Raw genomic sequence first — 19,275 nt, 5'->3', positions numbered from 1 at the left:
GTTGATTTCTTAAGCAAACTCAGTGGGAGAATAGACTGGACTTCCCTGAAATATTCTCCTGCCACAAAATTTCCGTATTGCAACGTACCATTCAATTAACAACAGTTATGGTCAAAAGAAGTGTCTCTTGCACTGTAATAAGTGAACAAAAGTCAGACCCCTGGATTCTACTGTGCCAAGAGCCATAGAAATTCTGGGAGAAAAAAAACAAAGACAGAAGAGCTTCCCTGAAAGGAGCCTGGTAATGAGACACAAACTACTTTATAGCTTCAGTTCATTTACATGCATTAGTAATTAAAAAATAGCTGTTTGGTTGGTTACATAAAAGAAAACGTGGTCACCAGTATGGTTCTTTATCATCCAAATACTGCAGCATAAACCAACAAAAAGGCAATAGATCCAACTAACATTTCCCTTTAGGTCCTATCCACAGCAGGGCTCTACCAGAAACAGTGAAAAGAAAGGTTAAACCATACTTATCTAACCACTACAGGCGGAGATGAGCAGGGATAAAGCTGATTTAGCATCGATGTTACCACCTCACTTCATGGATGAGATGCACATAGTAAGTTCTAGAACCAAAAACTAAAGGTCAGGGTCAAGATCCCAGACCTGTCATCTGTAGATGATCTTGGAAAAGAAAACCCTTCCATTTCCCTGGATGGACAGGGAATGTACCCACATTTCTGAAACACCTGCAGATCCCAAGAGCAAATAAGCCCATATAATTACAGCAGTGCAAGACAATATATGGAAAAAACCCCCCAGTTTTAACAGTGTGTATCCTTCCTCTTTCATGCAGAAAATCTTAGATTGAGTTTTCTCCTCCCCCACTCCCATGTCAGGAATAGGATCCTTATTTACATTTTTTTAAGCCAACCTCCAATACAGCACATTGTAACATGAAATGACAAGTTATCCTTTTAAAAGTAAATAACTGAACTTAATCACAAGTTTCACACAGACTTTCATATTATTAAAACTACAGTTCAATATACTTAAAACAAAACCCAGGACTTTCTAAGCACAGGACTCCCAACATCCTTAACATTATTCCTGTCTCCAGGCCTGCTTCTCTGAAAAACATTCACCCACCCAATTTTTGCCTTATCAGGAACCTGCTACATTCCAAAGGGCTGTGCTCAAGGTTGTAATGCTTTTTTCCAGGCATTTTGCTGACTATTTCAGTGCCAAATACGGCCCTTTACAGGATGCACTTTTTTGCAGGAACTCAAAACTGGAGACATTTCAACAGGGTTGCACAGCATTGCTGACAGAAAGTAGATTGCTGTTTACTTCAATCAAAGAGAAAAAGTGTGTCACTTTGTGTATTTTTAAAACTGAGAATTAATAATTGATATTTGCCTTCACACAGTCCTTTGATCCCAAAGCAAATCAAGCTAAAGGGATACATTCAGTAGTACAGCTGCCCCTGGGGTGAGGCACTGGACACCTGCAGGCTGTGCAAGACGGAGAAGAAAAGAACAGGCAAAAGAACATGAGTTTGCCCTTGTAACAGGGTGCTGAGTCCTGGCAGAGCAACGAGACTTTCTCAGGACCATCTGAGAGACCGAGCTGTAGACAGCACAGTGTTAAACAGAAGTGGTTTGCTACTCCCTGTTTTCCCCTACAAATAGCAACCCCTCCCCACTGCCTACGGCACTGGCTGACATCTCCCAGGCACACCTGGTATGCACGCAGAGATAGGACACACTCTGACAGGTTTCATTTGGAGCCACCTTCAAGGACATATTAAACGATGCAGTCAAATCCACTTAAATACCCAAGAGAGTATCAGAATAAACCCGTTAAAAGGATTATTCTACACACTAGTTGATTTCTACAACAGTTGTATTTGTTGCAAAAGCCCTTTAAATGAATACGAGCTAAGGAAATCACCTTGGAGCTGAGGCAGAGCACATAGCCAAGAACAAGAAATAGGCTATTTTAAAAGGTTCGACAGTGGAGAACCAGACCCAGCTCTGCTGAGTTGCTCAAAGTGCCTCAGATAGTAATCCTATTTCGGGAATATAGGGAGTGCTCTGGGCTCAATGAGTCAGCAGGGTGGGGCATTTTTTTTCCATGTTTGTGGACTGAACAGGAACAAAAAAAAGCAAAAGAAGCTGGAAGCCAGAAATGTAGCACCTGGCTGGTGCACAGGCAGGAATTCAGCAGAGCTAAGTCAGAAGAGTTCACAAATCTCTGCAGAGCCAGCAGTCACAGGTAAAAATAGAAGTCTTATCTGGGAGTCACATAAGCATTCAAAGTAAAACTGAACAGAGAAACTGTAAAGATACTACAATGCTGTAAGCTACTTGCATTTTCTCCTGATGACTCTTGCCCTCTCCTTGTTCAAGACTGAGCTTTTAAAGGAAATCACACTATCTGACAGAAATCTTAGTTGGACTATTAGACCAGGACATGACATTTTATATTTCAAAGCAAACAAATGTAAAAAGGCCTAGGAATAACCTCTAAGCCTCCACTTTCCCAAAAACACTCATCAAGGGAAAATATTCACATAGTTACAAGATGTAATATTACAGATGTCTCATTACAGTAATTGCATCATAAAAAATGACATGACATCTCAGCCCATGAACACTCACACATACACTCCGAGAAAGCAACCACAAGTTACTGAAGGAGGTCCACTCACCTCTAAAAGCTGTGCTGACCTGGCATTCATTCTGTCCTACTTCCAGATGATTTATGACCTAAACAACCTTTTGGCAGAAGCTGGAGACCTTTTCAAGTCTTAGTAAAACCAAATAATTGTATCTTCGTTTCCATTTTCTCCTGGTCATAAGCAGTCAATGTATTTGCTGATGTAATAATTAAAACCACAAAGTACTTACATAGGCAACTGGAAGGAGAGTCAGTCATACCGACCAGGACGTCATCAGGTCTGTCTTGCAAATACTGTAAATACACCCTTCCCCCCATCTTCAGTCCTAGCGTTCCACTTAGATTTATTCTACAAAACAGTTTCAAATATCTGCAAGCCCTTAGGCAGCTTTTACTCATTCATGCTTCCCCAGCAGCAGAAAGGGAAGAGGTAGTACTCTGCTCAAAGGACAGCCCAAACCTCTTTGTGAAACTCCAAAGCAGCTAGATAATCATAAGCGAAATTGCTGAAGTTAAACATGACTCCTCAGCATTAATGTTCCATTGTTACTTGAATTAACAGCCCTGGAGTCGCAGGGGACTGGGTGTTCAAGTGTAAATTGTCTTGCATGGCATTACACTCTCGCCCCCAACACCAACCCATCAGTTACTGCTCCACCAGCAACATTTGTAGGAGGATAGATTAGGATCCATGGTTAGAGGGGTTTTGTGCTTTGGTTGGGTGAGTTTTGTGATTTTTGTTTGATTGATTTTGGCCCAGAAAAAACCAAACAAAACCCCCAAAAATGCCACAGATAAATTCCCTGATCCAGTTCTCAGCATGAACCGAGAAATGAGCAGTTGCTGGCACGACTGACAGGGCAGCAGGTCACAGCATGAGGCTTTAGCACCAGAGACAATTTAAATCAAGGTTTAGCCTCAAGGGGCATAATACGAAAATACTGAAAGACATACACAGATACATGTGTAAGACAAGGCAGCTCATGCTTCAGGTTTTAATCAAATAAACCAAAAAAACGAAGAAGTAGAAAACCCAGAAATTAACACATACACAGCAACCACAGCCACAGGCAAATATAATCCAGATTCTGGACTTAGACAGGAAACCAAATGGGTTAATATGAACACAGAATTAAGGAGAAAAAAAGAAATAGTGGAAGCAAGCATATTAATTGTAGAAGTCAGTGAAAGGGCAAGCCCTCCAGCAACAGAACTCAGGTTTTTTCATTGTTTTGATTTTTTCTGTTTTTCCTTTAAAAGTTAAATACAGATATAAACTAATTTCTAAACACATACCTATAGAGGAAGTTAATCAATTTACTAATTAAAGCGTGATCCAGGAGAAATGCACCAAATTTGATTCCAGGACACTAGAGCTCACAAAAATTCAGCTAAAACCCCGAGTTTCAACAACTCAAAAGACTGAGCTGCATATTTCCTCATTAACACACTGGGAAATCTATTTATGCAAATCACTATATTAAGATAAAAGCTTGCTATAAACCTAAGGCTGTTTTGCTTTTTAAGTTCCCTTTTCATTCTTTACATGTGCTTGGAAAAAAACTTGCAAATGACCCGTTTCCTTACAAACCAGAAAACACAACCACAAAGCAACCAATCATTAAGTACTATTAAACAAGCCTGTTTCAATGTGCGTCAGCCTTACATGGCAAGTGTCTATTAATGGGAAAACCAGTTTTAGCATCAGAATGTTTCCTTAACCAGCAGTTTTACATGGAAAAAATTACAAGGAAAAGTTCCTAACAAAGTTTAGGTAGAACTCTCTAAATTTGCTTGTGTATTTGCATCAGTGCATATTTGCACATACATTGAAACCAGTCTGAAACACCAATATACAGAATAAAACATTCAAATTAAAAATTCTTCCTCTTCAGATTCTTCTTGTGCACATATATATTCAGAACACATTTACATAACAGATCATCAGGTCTCCTTCCTTGCTTTAAGTGGAGATACTGAATTTCAAACATGCTCTGGAATGGAGGACAGGCACTACATGTAGGAAGATGTGTAACCCTTTATCTGCAGTAGAAATTTTACTACGTTTATGTATCAGCACAGAACAAAGCAGAGCTTAAATCACATTAGTATGTATTTCAGTTTGAGCAGAGACCACAACAAATTATGTATAGGTCAGTGCTCAAGCCTGAGTGAATTTGGGGTAGTCAAGGTCAGGCCTAGGGCACATTTGCTGAGCACACACATGACAGGTCAGTCCCATTCAAACAGCCCCGATCACACCGGGGTGTGACACAACCTCAGCTGGCTGCAGACAATGGCCCAGCTGAGAAGAAGGCACCTTCTGGTGGTGTCACAGATATTCTAGAGACATAATAAATATATTTTTCTCTCCATGAATACTGAAAAAACCCTACCTAACCAAAACTGATTTTGAGAGAGTCCTAGCTCAGATGACTGGGTAAAATGGAAAGCACATACCTGATGTTTTGATGTAAACACCATTTTATTGCTTTGTCAGGCCATTTTCCCTTTTAAGATGGCAGATGCAGTATAGCTAAAAGAATTATTAAATGAAGTAAAAATGCTCTCCAAATTACATTACTGTTTCCATAGCACCTGTCCAGGAGGCATGGCAGATGCATATGGACCGCTAACACAGTCCTCCAAGAGGTACAAGAAACTTCAAAACAAAATTACAGTTCTGAACTGCCTGCCCAGCATAGCTCTGAGCCAGCTCTCAGCCACATCAGTGTTGCTACTGAAACAGCGTAACTTGCATGCATGTCAGTTTTAAAACATTGATAACCTAAGCCTGTGAAGACCCTATCAGCTCTTTTGAAGTCAGAGATCAAGCCCACTTCTGAATTTCAAAATCAAAGTATATTGGGAAATTCTGGTTCGGGTAGTTATATAGAAACAAACAGCTAGTGCTGTGGAGTTTCACTCACAGCAAAACAGTCACTAGAAATTCCCTGGCATTAGCAAGACCTCGATCAAGTCTTTCCCAAGACACTGTTAGAGATCTTAAGAGTAGCCACTAGTGTGTTCAACTACTCAATAAAACAAAAACAATAATCCAAGCAAAAAAACCAACCAATCAAAATTTGTTAAGGTCTCTTGCTCCTTCCTTGCTACTTATCCAAATGCATACCTTCTTTCCTGATATTTTTTTCCTATTGAGAACACTGACCCTTTTAGCAATACAGAAAAACTGCTAATAGCAAGTTAACTTCAGCTCTGTGACTGCATATTTCACTCAGTGCATACAGAAGTTGCAAAATCCATTTGGATTAGGAAGGGTCAAAGTGATGTATAAATCCTATGTAAATATTTCTATACAAAGCAGCGTGGTTGCTCAACAACTGCAAAAGAAAAGGCTTATGGGTCTGTGGAACTGCTCAGCTGTGCTCATGAGGACCTTCAAGAAATTCAGCAAGCCAAATAGAGGAAGTGCCTCTCCAAAGCCTAAGTGGGTGCAGTGACAGGTCTGCATTCTCTGCGCCGTGTGTTCGTACATCGCTTAAGAATACAGGGAAGTGGAAAATAATTGTCTTCACTGTGGTCTCATACAAATTCATAGGATATCAGAGACCTTCTGCTTTCACATGAAGCAGAACCCAGCCCTCATCTGAATGGCAAGAGCACCAGACCATGTAAACCGTCTCAAAACTGCAATCAGTCTCTCACCCCTGCCATGCAGTACAGATCAATTCAAGAAGGCAGTCAGGCCTGTAGCTCAATACACTACCTGAAACACCAAAGGAAAACCAGGGAATTTGCTTGATCCCTATCATCTGAAAAGAGCATGGGGACCATCAGTCAGGTCTGCCAATGGCCCTTTTGCCAGAAAAAAACTGAACTGTTGCATAAGTGTAAGACAGCAAATGGTTTCCAGGTTCCCTGTTAAGGTGAGCACACACTGGCTCTTCTAGATATCCTCAAGAACTAAACACAATCCTCTTTGTCAAACACCAGCCCCCTCACCTGATCAGATACATTCTTATCATGAGTTCTGTTACAGCAGCACCTGCTTCTGGGCCCATTACAGTCACACGTTTCAAGGGAAAGAGGGCAACAGCAGACCATGGAGAACTCAGTTCAGCATACTCCATTCCTATGAGTAAGTTCCTCAGGAAAGATGCCAATGGAGAAAAGGCTGAACAAAAGATTCACCCAAACAATTATTCAGGAGACTGTTAAGCCCAATGTATTGCTCACGTTAAGTGCACCAGCTTTCTGTCAGAGTTAGAAGCAGCTCTTGAGGGCCTCTGAGGATCTTGCTTACATGAGCTGAGAGATACTTGTTCAAGCTTAGGAAGCCTTTGAGACAATACTCTGGATTTGACTAAAACATTCTCTTCCCGATATCCATTTCCCCATATCAGGAGACACAGATGATCAATACTAAGACTAGAGAAGTGGTGTATGTCCCCAGGCTAAAGAGTGTATTTTCATATGACAGCTTGTCAGATTTTCCTCCTTGCAATTCAGATTTCACTCGTCAGCTTTCTAATAGAGAAAAAACAAGGAAGGGACTGTAAGATATGCTGCTCCTCACTGCAGCCTCTGATGCAGTGCAGGATGCCCATCACCTATACAAGACACTTTTAATCCCAGCTAAGCACTGGCTTTGGTATCCACCCCAATCAGGCTTAGGTGGGAGAACTGCAATAGAATTTTGCAACTGGACATTCTCTGCTGGCTAATCTAGAAATTCAAATAAGTAATTGATACAGCTGGAAAAGACAAATTTATTCATCCAAATACCATGATTTCCTCAAAGACAGTTGAGGCATTATCGTGTTTTCTCAGAGTGATGTCAGTGATTTCATCCCTGTCAGACTGAGAGGTCCAACAACCACCTCAGGAGAGTGTAAAGCAAAAGTGTCCTACCCAGGGAAGGGACTCCCACACTTGTTCTACCTAAAAGGATTCAAACAAAGGGGAAAGTTTATAGAAGTGACAGGCAAAGACAGGGGAAACACATCCAAGTCTTCCAACAGTGATCTACTGGTCTGAGCATATTATTTTCTGAAACTTTATGGCATAATGTCACTTCAGACCACTATAAGAAAATTTCTGGAACAGTTCTAGGTTAGCAGGAAGCAGAACTGAAGATGAGGCAGTGAATTATGAACTGAGGCAGCTGGACTAACAGTCACAGAAACAAGTGTTTTGTGCCTTTGCTCACTCTAAGCACCATAACCTAACCTCTTTTGGGAAGCCCTGAGCCCAGCCAGGGACTGTCTTCCTGGGCAGTCACACCCTGTGATGTAACTGCACTGCAGCAAATCAGTGCTGTGTTCATATGTGACATCTCCCTAGTGACAACAGACCAATTACATTCACTTTCTAGCAGCTCAGATACATTTGGAGCCTGATGCTCCAGGGAACAAGGTATTTTCCTTCAGAACAGATTACTCTAGGAAACTGCTGGCCCATTTCAAAAGAACACACAGATGTGACTGCAGGCAACTGAGGGTTTTGTTGGTTTTTTGGTGGCTTCTTGTGTGTTGGGTTTCTTAAAACTATCCTAACAACAGCCTGCTCCAGCCTCACCCATCTTGTGGGTTCAAAATGGGCACTCCTTCCCCAGCTCTGCAGCCAAGGGAGTACGTAATTGCTGATAACAAAATAGCTGGCAGATACTCCATCAGAGAAGTAGCTGCATTTCAGTGTGGAGTCTAGAATATTCTGAAGTTCTTAAGAAGTAAACACACACAGTGAGCCAAGGCTGCACAGTGCACTTCTCCACACATCAAGGAGAGGAGCTGGAAACCAAGTACACGAGTTACTCACTGTTAATAACTCCTCCTGCAAGGGCTGCCTGCTTAGATTTCAGATAATACTGTGTGATCCACAGCAGCCTGCCATAGTTGCTACTGTGCTGTTGTCACAGATCAATCTGCAAGTAATTTCAGGCTTTTGGATACTTCAGAACTTGTGCAGAAGTTCCTGAGGAGGATGGGGTGTTTTTTAGGGGTTTGAAAAATATATTATTTTTAGAAGAAGGAAGGTTGTGGTGGATCTACTCTCCTGGAAAAGAATCCTTATCTTCCACAAGATTAAAAAAAAAATAATCAAAAAAACCCCACCCCACCCAGTAGTAAGAGATGGGTTGAAATGACTGCAAGTAACAACAGAAGGTAACGACTAGGCAAAAGGCCTGTAATACCAACAGACGTAATTCAGTAGTACAAACCAACACACTGAACTTTACCAATTCACTCTTCCTACAGGGCAGTCCTTGTGGATTCTCACACACATACTCCTCATGTACCCATGAGCAACTAACTTGACTCCAGCTGCCACATTTGGGCAGAGCTTTCTCTAAAGCAGAGACTCCAATTACATTTGCAATAATCTGATTACTACACGAGCCATAACCTGGTTAAGAAAGGGTCTGAGAGATACCATTCTGGCAGTTAGGAAGAAGACAGAAGGGAGATGGAGATGTGCTTTGTTGTTTTAGTAACAGACAGATTTGCAAACTGCAGCCAGATTTTGTGACAGAAATACACCACATTGTCCTACACAGGACAATTTTACCGTTTAAAACACATACAGTACAATTTGAGAAAAGTTTAGAGGAGTTACAGATTTGTAATACTGTCTCAGCAGTAAGACAACATTCGAGGATTTACTTACAACTTACAGTTACTTTCACATCAGTTGTAATTTAAAGCTATGATCAGGAAAGCAATCCACTTTGTCATCAGTGAACTGGCCAAAACCTGCTTTGTACTCAAACTGGTGTTTTGGAAGTACTTCATTCACATGCAGCTCACCCAAACTAATCCATGCCAGCATTTCTCCAGTCACTTGCAGTCTACCCCTCCATCTATCTGCCATTCAACCTGGACTAAAACACCATTTCTTTTCCTACATGTGCCAGCAAAAGGTTATTAAAGCCAACAATATTTCATCAGGGAAGAACAGGATCAGGCCCTTATTATTCTTTCCATGCTTATCTGACTGAGCAGAATAAATCAAAGAGGAGACAGTAAAAAAAACCCCAAACTGCTGGTCGTGGTTTCTCTGGGGAAAAGCAAGCTCCAGATAAGCTGTGCCTCCAATCAACACTCTGATTTTCATGACCAGCAATATGCTTCCCTATGGTAATTGAAATGGAGCAATTCTCAAACAGCTTGCCAAGTCTCACCTCATTAACCTTTATGGACTGACCTCCAAAATTCCTTGAAGCTGAAATACAGGTCCCCCTTGCCTCTGCATGATAACTGTTTACCCCTAAGAGGTTGGGGAGCAAGGGAGGGCATTAGAGAGCAAACTGCTAAACATGCTAGAACTGGAAGAAGAACTGTTTCCAGGCTATTACTGGAGCCCAAACCTTCACAAGCTTAGGCCTCCTTTGTTGGCCCTTCTTTCAGATAGCCTGCAGAGCCAAATTTGGATTACAAATCACACTCCCCGCCCACAACTCTTCTTTTAAGAGTCAGTATATAGCTCTAGTGTGCTGCCCAGTAGTCAAAAAAAAAAGCATTTCCTAACGCACACTTGAAGGTTTAGCAAATTCTCTAATTAAACCTTATTTTTCTTTCATGCCAAATCTGTTACTCAGGATGCCTCCTTGCCATTCCAGTCAACTCATTTTATTACTTTTGCTCAAGTCTCAGTGAAGCTTTCTGGTGGCAGTGAAAAGCAAGCTGTCCATGAAGGAGTGACTGAACGTGGTACTTAGCATTTTATCCAAATATCCACACCAGAGAGATCAGACAAATGGAAGCACTTAGGAAAGACGGCAGAGCAATTAGTTCCTCAAATTAGCAAGCTCCTAGCTTTCTTTTTCTCAGCATTAGCTTGAGATAGCATAACTGCAAGAATCAAGAGTATAAGTTCCAGTTTTGTACCCTGGAAGTCTGTACATGGGGCCATGTATATTTACACTAAACAACAAAAATCTTCAAGGTTAAAACCACACCCATCAACTGCTTTGCTAGAGATGAGAAAACACAGGAGACCAAAGCACTTCATTCACCAATATAATTTCACTGCTTTGAAGTCCATCACCTACACACACAAGTAAATCATTCCTAAATCACTGCAAAGCTCTAGGGCTCTAGCCCCTGGCTCTGCAAAATCACCATGCTAGAATCACCTGGGTCCAATCATTTTGGTATACAGCACAGCATTCCAGTCTGTGGTCATCACAGTATGGATGGTGCATGGACATCCCTATGACTCTGGGGCTGCTTGGTCCTAGCTGAGTTCCTACAACACTCTCAAACTTTAAGCCTGCACTGGTAATACATTTCACCTGCCCAGCTACAGCCCACTTGCTGCCTCCAATAGGCCCAAGTCTTCTTGCAGCAATGGCAGCTGCACAAAGTGAGCTTATCTGCACTGCCAGAGAGACCACTTTGAAACTGTTAGTAACTGCGCAGTGAGGACAAGCAGCTTTCTGACCCACTACTTGCAGAATTCATAGCTGTCTGCTTACTCCATAGGAAAGTCAGTCCCACTTTGATCTCCCTGTCACAGACCATGAAAATGAGCTTCACACAAACAGATGAGGTGACACCAGCAGTCTCCAGGGCTCCCCAGTACCAGACAACTCCTATGTGGGCTGGTTTACACTCCCATTTCAAAGGCAGGTGCTTTGTGACTGCAGAAGTACCCGATCTAGGGCAAACCTAAGAAAAGAAAAAATAAAACCTATCTACATGCTATTACTTCTTGTAGGCCTGAGGTAAACATTAGCAACTCTTTGTGGAAGAAGGAACAAAACGAACACTTTAGAGTCCACTATAATCACTGGGAACATAAAGCAGCTCCATAGAATCTATTAAACTCTGCAGGAGGGGGAGAGAAAGAGAGGGAGCTCTTCACTCCCCCAGACTAAGAAGAGGGGAGTGGTAGTACAAGCATCCTGATAATGTCTAAAATCTCAAAAGCCACTAAATCGCTGAAAAGCAAGGCAGGGTGGGGGGCTGCATTTAAATAGCATCTTGGCATCAGTGCTCCTAGGAAATCACTGATCATCACAGGAAAAAACTGAAACATTTAAAAAGTAATAGCAAAATGAACTAAACAAGTGTCAGAGAAAATTTAAACTGCATTATTAATCCAATGTAAGTCACAGATGGAAAGCAGGATCTGTGGCCAGCAATCCTTAAAATTAACAAGCAATCTGCACATTTTAAAAGTTCCTACATTTCAGCTCCCCAAAAGGAAATATCTCTACACAGTGGACTGAAGTCTGCCTCAGCTGCTCAGAGGAAAGTTGTGCTCCTGAACTACAGCAACAGGACTGGCATGTTGCCTCAGGAGTCTGCAAAATCCTGCAAAGAACTTTTCCAATTACATCTTGAAACTAAAATTCACAGAATACAATAGTGGGTGGAAGAAGTGCAAAATTAAGAAACTTGTCTAAGATCTCAGAAGATGCACATAACTCAGGAAGCAAACCCTTGCAGAAACTGGTACAGAACAAGGTCCTTCCATGATGATGCAGTACATGCTTCCTTGGGGCTTTACAAATAAGTAGTGTCAAGGTTTGCCTTAGAAGCGGGAAATTGAGATACTTGCCTGTCTGCTCAGGCATTTAAGGCACACAAAAACTGAAGAACCTACAGCTTTAGGTAAGTCGGAGTTTTAAAATGGCCTTCTGCTGACAGAACAGGAATTGTGAGGTTTGCAGTTCACATGCATAAATTCCACTGCTCTTTTCTCTCCCTACATTGAACTCACTAAAAATATAGAGAACGTTCCATGCTCTCCAGAAAGGGACATTCAGAACTCCCACATTTAGTAGAGGCTAAAATAAGTAAAACTTCACTCCAATGGAATTAAATGACACATATCCCCAAACTGACCTCATATTGAGCACTGTGGTGGTTGGTGGCTGTCTAGAGAAAGAGCAGGCATGACTCTCTCAGAGCACCACCAAGTCTTCTCATGTGAACAGAAGTTACTCCTGGGGCACCTTGAGGGAAGCAGCTGTGCAGGTAAGTATTATTTATGTGGACTCCAGATAGTTTCCATGTTATTATGCAGACAGATAAAATCATTTCACACAGAGTGAGAGAGCATGCACGGATTTTATGCAGCAAACTCTAAAGCCAAGCAACAGCTCCAGTGTGCTCCTTCATTAACAAACTGCTGTTAGTTAAAAAACTGTCCCAGCTGAGGCCATGGCAAGGCCTCATCAGTCAGTAACAGCACTGTGCAACTTTCCCCTTTACCATAAGCAGAAATGCACGAGTCACTTTTCTCCTGTCTATTTCTGCAACTAATGTTTAACAGAAGGCAGAATTTTAAAAATCTTGTTCTTTCTTCACAATCATAGTAAAGATACTCAAGCTTAATGCAAAGTTAAGATGTAATTTTTTTCTATTCCCACTACAGGAAATTAGTGATACATAATTAATCCTAATATAAATATCTTTGCCCAGGATCCATTAAGTACATTTAATAGAAAGTACAGCTATTACCAAATCTCAACCCTGAAGCTCTCATGCTGCTCCTTGGAAAAAACTGAAAGTCTACTACACCTTGGTCTGCCTTAAGGTTTTTGATAATCCATCTTCAGAAACCCAGATTCCAGTTTTGGCTGAGACCCCATTCACTTGAGAGTTACGTCCTTTTTTTGTAATACAAAATCAGGAAAACATCACTTAACTGTGAACTCATGAAACAATTTGGACAGAACAGCACGTGTCTGCTGGCCAAGCTCAAGGCACATTGGGACAGATCCAGACAGAAATTTCACATTGCACTTGTCCACAGCACACTCAGCATTACTATGGGAAGAGTCACCAAAGGCAAAGCCAGAAAACACACAACAATCTGAATTTGACACAGGGAAGTCAAATACTATTGAACAAACCCTACTTGATGCTAATTAACATTAAGGCTGGCCAGAACCTACTGTGATTCAAACTTGCACTCTGCTCAAGGAAAACTTTAGAGAAGCCTGGCAGAACCAGTGACTGAGCCACAGGTGCTGGAAAATCTGTCTGGATTTGTGAACGGCTTTGGTATCACATGGTCATGGAGAACAGTCCGCATCAGAGCAGGGTAGCTGGGAATGGGAGCCAGCCAGCTAATCACACAGTGGTCTCTCATGCCTTTTGTTTGTTTTATGAAAAGGAGGTTCTGCCAACTGGTTTCAGATCAAAATTCATCCTAATTGGGAAGGAAAGAAAATCCATATAAAATGATGGTCAGTAGGAATTAATCAGAAACACAGTCCTCCTGAAGGCATAAGCCTTTTCGGTTAAGTAAAAAGTTGCCACCAGCTAATGTGCAAGACAGTACTGATTAGCCATCTGGTGAAAGTTCCTGCTAAGATTGCCATGTCACCCCCTGTGCTGAGGAAAGCAGAAGGTGGATCGGTTACATTCTGTCCTTGCCTGCAATGTGTGGTCATCCTTAGGAACATGACACAAAGCTTTCCAGCACATCTAGGAATTTTAAGTGTTCTGACTTTTCAGCTGCCTTTTTTTTATCACTGCATCCCGCTGAATTATTTAAAATAAAAATTATCTACTGCCTTTTTGAAAACTGAATTTATCCTCAAGCTCTCTCAGCCTTTGTTATTTTTACCCCTTTGTTTCCTTCTGCAAAAACTGAAATTGTTAGGAGGCTTCCCAGTCATCTAAAGAGCATCAGTAAACAAGAGCAGAGACAGATGGCTGAGCTCAGTTCAAATGAGCACAAGACTCAGCCTCTCCCCTAAAACCCAGGAAGAACGCAGCAGTCACAAAGAGAAAACAGGGATGTACATCCAATCTGATATGGGAGAAGTCACTGTGAGGAGGTGCAGAGCTTCCATGTACGCTGAACATCCACTACAACTGTCCAGCCTTCTAATAATACTAATGGGATAAGAGGATGGCAGCAGGGGACAGAAGAGTTCTCCCTCCATAGTTGCTCCCAAAAGTATAGCTGACAAAAACAATCAGCAGGGAAAGTAAAACCAGGCATCTTCTGCCAGCAAAGTTACTCTTCTGAGAAGTAATAGAGCAAATTCTCACAACCTGAGAAAGTGACATCTCTGACAGGCCTCTCAATTCACCCACTACTACAGCAATTTGGTCCCATTGACGAATAACATGTTAACCCCTTATTAAAATGAAAGATTCAAAGAGACAAATAAAACCCATGAGAGATTTGTAATCACAGATTTGTAATTAAAGAAATCTTTCAAAACAAACACTCCTATTTTTTTCATTCCTGGATTTGATTTTCATTTACTGCATAGGAGACTACTGATGTTAGCACAAGGTACTATTTACATTACATGCTTTGCCTTGCTAAATACATTAGACATCCACATACATTCAAAAAATCCATCTGAATTAACATAATTCCTTGTCTCTTCCACCTATAAACTCACTGTGATTCCACAGACACACCTGCATGCCTGAATGACTTACATAAGAACGGGTTCAAACATTGCCCATTCTTCCCCAAAGGAAAAGTTTTATTCTGCTGAAATTTAGTTAGCATTTTTCCCTCAGGGCTTCCTGATATTCCAAGTTCTTCCTTCACTCAGAGATAGCAGAAAGCTCCAAGAACAGGGCTGCACAATCATCACCTCCAATCAGCTCTAATTGAAGACAGACACGAGACAGAACGAGAAACTAACACTGCAATTAATACAGACAGGAAAAAACAAGATTGTGGGAGCAGCATCATTATCGGTAAAGCTCTGGCAAAACCCTCAGGTTGTGGCTTGCTGGCACACTACCACCTCTGAGGTAGAGTTTATGTACTCCATAGTGCACGAATACGAGGGAGGGAATAATCTGGAGGTGAATTCACCACAGATGGTGAATACCTGGTGAAGTTCTGGCCCCTTTTTACCTCAGTGTTCACACTGAAACTTTTAAGAACTGATTAACATGGGACTCCATTGATCCTCTCAATAGAGGCCTGAATCAACCCTTCTGGGAATCCTGAATTCCTAAAATGCTGTCTGACATATACGTTCTATAGGATCTTCCTAAAACAGCAAAACTACAAATTAAAACACAGAAATCTCACATGAAACAGTTGCCCCCTCACAGTGATTCACCCAGGGTCTCCCATTCATTTCCACGATGCCATTCCCTGCTCTGTACCTTTAAAAGACTAAGCGAAAAGCTGGTACACACCTGTATCCCCATGCAAACAGCTGTCCTGGTGACATCTCCCAGAGGGTAAATCTCCATCACTTGGCCAGATCTGTCCTGTTTTTCGTACACCCACAATAGTGGCCTCAGACACGATGACCTGCTGCTGCCGGTGCCGTTTTTGAGACTGGGGGGTTGGTGGGCTGCTGCTGTCAAAGGACTGCTGTGAGTTCTGGGAAGGGGAACGGCTTTTATCCCGATACATGCGGTAAGTGGTGGGGCTGGGGGAGACATGGCTGGACTGTCCTGAGGAGAAGTCTTCCTCACTGGAGGTAAGGTTCTCATTAGAGCTACAATCAGGAGTATATCCTCCTCCAATATCTTCAAAACTCCTGGGGGAATAAGATCTCCTGGGCCACGTGAGATGTTTTTCCTGGTCAGTTGGGCCCTGATTTCGCAGAATAGGTCCTTTTCCTTCTCCTTCCCCCATCATTCCACCAACATAGATACTCTGATACGGCTGAAAGTCCATGGGCTGCCAAGGTGAGCGGTTGCTGCCATTGGCATTAATCAGGTTATCTTTAAGAAACTTGGGGTTCAGTTCAGCATCCTCATATTCTCCATCATAGAGAAAGCTGCTCTCTGAAGACCTTCCCCTGTAGGCCGGCCTCTGGAACTCGCTGAAGCTGGGTACCATGTTAGAAGGGAGGGAGTGCAAAGACTTTTTGCGTTCCATTTGCATGGCTTGGCTACCAAGGGAACTTATTTTATCAGAAACATCTTTATTGTTGACCTTTACTAGACCCTTCTCATGATGATACTCCATGTTCACATAAAAGGGCTTTTCAATAACATCCTTGCTATCTCCAGAAGAATGCGAATTAACCTTCTTCATTCTCTCAAAATTGGACCTTAGGGCTGCCACACTGGTGCTGTTCCCTCTCTCCTTAGGTTCAAATGACCCCTCCTTCTCAGCAGATCCCACTAGTCTGCGAGTGGAAGCCGATCTGTGTTTTGAAGGAGAGCCATCTGTATCACAGCGATTCTCCATATCTTCTACAACTCTCTTCAGTTTCTCTTCACCATAATACTTACACCTGTCCTGCTCTCCTTCTCCATGGTGGGGGCTGTCCAAAGGTGACAGGTCTGACCCATCACTCTGGGTAGACAGCTTCCGCATAGAGGGTATCCTAGGTTTGAACTTTTCCTCCCCATGGTGTGACTTGCTTTTTTCATATTCGTCTTGGTCAGCAGACTGGTTATGATGCAGGTCCTGGATCTGCTGCTCTGCACCCCCTTCAGGCAACTGAGAAATACGTTTAAAACCCCATCTCTGTCTATCATAGCTTTTTTTCTCCTTTGCCAGAAGAGTCTGCAGGTAAATCATGCGGAACCTCTCCTTGTTAACCTCCATCTCCAGTCTCCGGATAGATGCTTTGCACATCTCCAGTTCCTGTTCGATGTCTCCCACAGATTTCAGCTCCATTTTAGGAGGCTCAGAGTCTGCAAATTGTGCTTTCCAAGCCTCTACAAACCCCACAGGGTCCACCATTTTGCATACGGGAGTAAGTGGAGGATACGAGAAGGAGGCTGAAGAGAGAGATGGAAAGAAAAAACCAACCGGATCTCACATGTAGAAGCAGAAACAGCTCGGGCAGGGTCAACTCAGCGCGTCTCTTTCACGGTCCATGCAGGGCACTGGGACGCAGGCAGCAATCCTCTCTGGCAATCCTCTCTCCTCCCCGTCTCCTTCTGCTTTTGCCGGCCCCAGCCCCGCGCACATTCGCTACTCTCTCTCCAGCATGACTGATCGTTTGCTGGCGAACAACAATGCTCCCACCCCGGCGATCCCCCAGCACTTCAAAGCGCGTGGACAAAGGAGCGGGCTCGGGGCGGGGGAGGGAAGGTAAATATCGCCCCCCACCCACCTCCTGTCGCCGCCGTCCTGGGCACGGTCCTCAGCGCGGCCACGCTCCGGAGCCCTCCGCTCCGCGCTCCCTCGCCAGCCCCCGTGTTGTGCTTTCTATTTCTCTCTCCTCCTCTCCCCCTGCCCCTTTCCCTGTCTCCTCCTCCCGGCTATTGTGCTGCGCTCGGGGCGCACACGGTCCCCGCGCGGGGCGGCGATGCGGCGGCGCGTCCCGGCCGAGGTCCGCCGTTACCCGGCGGTGCCCGAGCGCCCCGCGGCCCCGCGGGAGCCCCCCCGGCGGCGCGGCCCCCGCTGCCCGCGGCAGCCCATCGCGGCCCGGCTCCGGCGGCGCTGCGGAAGGGGAGGGGAGGGAAGCACCCGGCGCAGGCACTGACACGACGCTGGGGCCTCTTAAAGGGGCAGCCGGGCCGGCCGGGCCGGGGGATCCCGGGGAGGTGGGGGGGCCGAGGGGGCCCAGCGTCTTCCTGACGGCTGCCCGTGAGACAAAGGCAAAGTCGTGAGCGGTCCTGCCTGCTCGCACTTGCAGCCACAGGCCTGGGCATCATCACACCATGCAGACATGACCGTAGCTAAGCCTGGTTAAGAACATGCCGTGCACACAGCCCTGTGTGCACAGGGAGGTATCCATTCCCGTTCATACAGCCATGCCCTCATATATTATGTATAAACGCCAGCACGTCTCTCTGCTCTCTCTTGAGTTCACACCAAGGCTCGCCCCCCAGGCACTGATGCAGCTCACCTTCAAAGGTCACGTTTTCCCCCACTCATGTAAGTACTGAGTAATAGCAAGCTTGTCATTCCCTCAATCCTACCTTCCTTGCCAATAAATGACAAGCTGGATTTCTGAAATGGGCAACTAGTATTCCAAAATAACTCTGATATTGAAAATAAAGGCTGCTTTGTTTGGGCATTAGTCTCACTTTTGTCTTGTATATTATTTAGCCCCAGTAACTCAGTCCCACACTTCACTTCTGGATGAAGGATGGCAAATGATTTAAACAGAATTCTGGCTGCTGGGTATTATTTTACTTCTGAAATCACACTTCCTTCTGAAGTACACAATGTTGCTTAAGGTGTGTGTCCTTTTCATGTATTAATTCAACCTCTAGAAAAAGGGTAACGAATACAATCAAAGTTCCATCTTGCCTGTTTGGAAGACAGGAAAAGGTGATATGTATCCCTCATATCCCCAAAAAACTGTTTCTTTCATGTTTGTGGTGAAGCATATCTTTTCTGGTACATGTTGCTAGAAAAGAGAGTGGTATATAGCCCTGATAAGAACTAATAAAATCCCATAGGAAGGAAAAGCACAGCTCCACAGGAGTAGTTCTCTCACCTTTGAGATATGTACTGTTTCAAAATACATAAAACAGTTTTCCTCTTCATGCTTTTTTATATGCCAATCAAAATATTTTGGGGTATTTTCAGATATATCACAAATGGCAAATCATGTATTCATTCATATTGCATAGTTCATCCCTCCTGGTTTTTGTTTCCTGGCTTTAACTGCTTTTCCTGCACTTGTTTCCTTGGCTTTTAACACACAACAGGCAGTGGCTGACCTATATGGAAAACAGATTATGACCTAAATGGTAATAAAATCTATATGTTTAATAAATAACTCTATAAATCTTTCAAGAATTCTGAATCTGTCACAGAAAT

The 19,275-nt window shown here is 43.2% G+C and overlaps 1 protein-coding gene across 2 annotated transcripts in view; it reads right to left on the bottom strand.

The window, feature by feature from the left end:
* BCR (BCR activator of RhoGEF and GTPase) overlaps positions 1 to 17,850 on the bottom strand; it is a 93,434-nt gene extending 75,584 nt beyond the window's left edge. The window contains exons 1-2 of one of the 2 annotated variants that reach the window (XM_048322752.1): positions 17,615 to 17,850; positions 15,729 to 17,276 (exon numbers count right to left, since the gene is read on the bottom strand). In XM_048322752.1, the coding sequence (XP_048178709.1) occupies positions 15,729 to 17,238 (1,510 nt within the window). In that variant the 5' untranslated portion in view covers positions 17,239 to 17,276; positions 17,615 to 17,850. Of the gene's footprint in view, positions 1 to 15,728 lie in introns of both variants that reach the window. The other variant, XM_048322751.1, reaches the window with a different exon arrangement.
* Positions 17,851 to 19,275: the final 1,425 nt, after the last annotated feature.

The sequence above is a fragment of the Corvus hawaiiensis genome, chromosome 18 (genome assembly GCF_020740725.1).
Source record: "Corvus hawaiiensis isolate bCorHaw1 chromosome 18, bCorHaw1.pri.cur, whole genome shotgun sequence".
Classification (NCBI taxonomy): Eukaryota; Metazoa; Chordata; class Aves; order Passeriformes; family Corvidae; genus Corvus; species Corvus hawaiiensis.
Note: the sequence above shows the minus strand (reverse complement) of the source record. Positions and strands in the feature narration are given on the sequence as shown.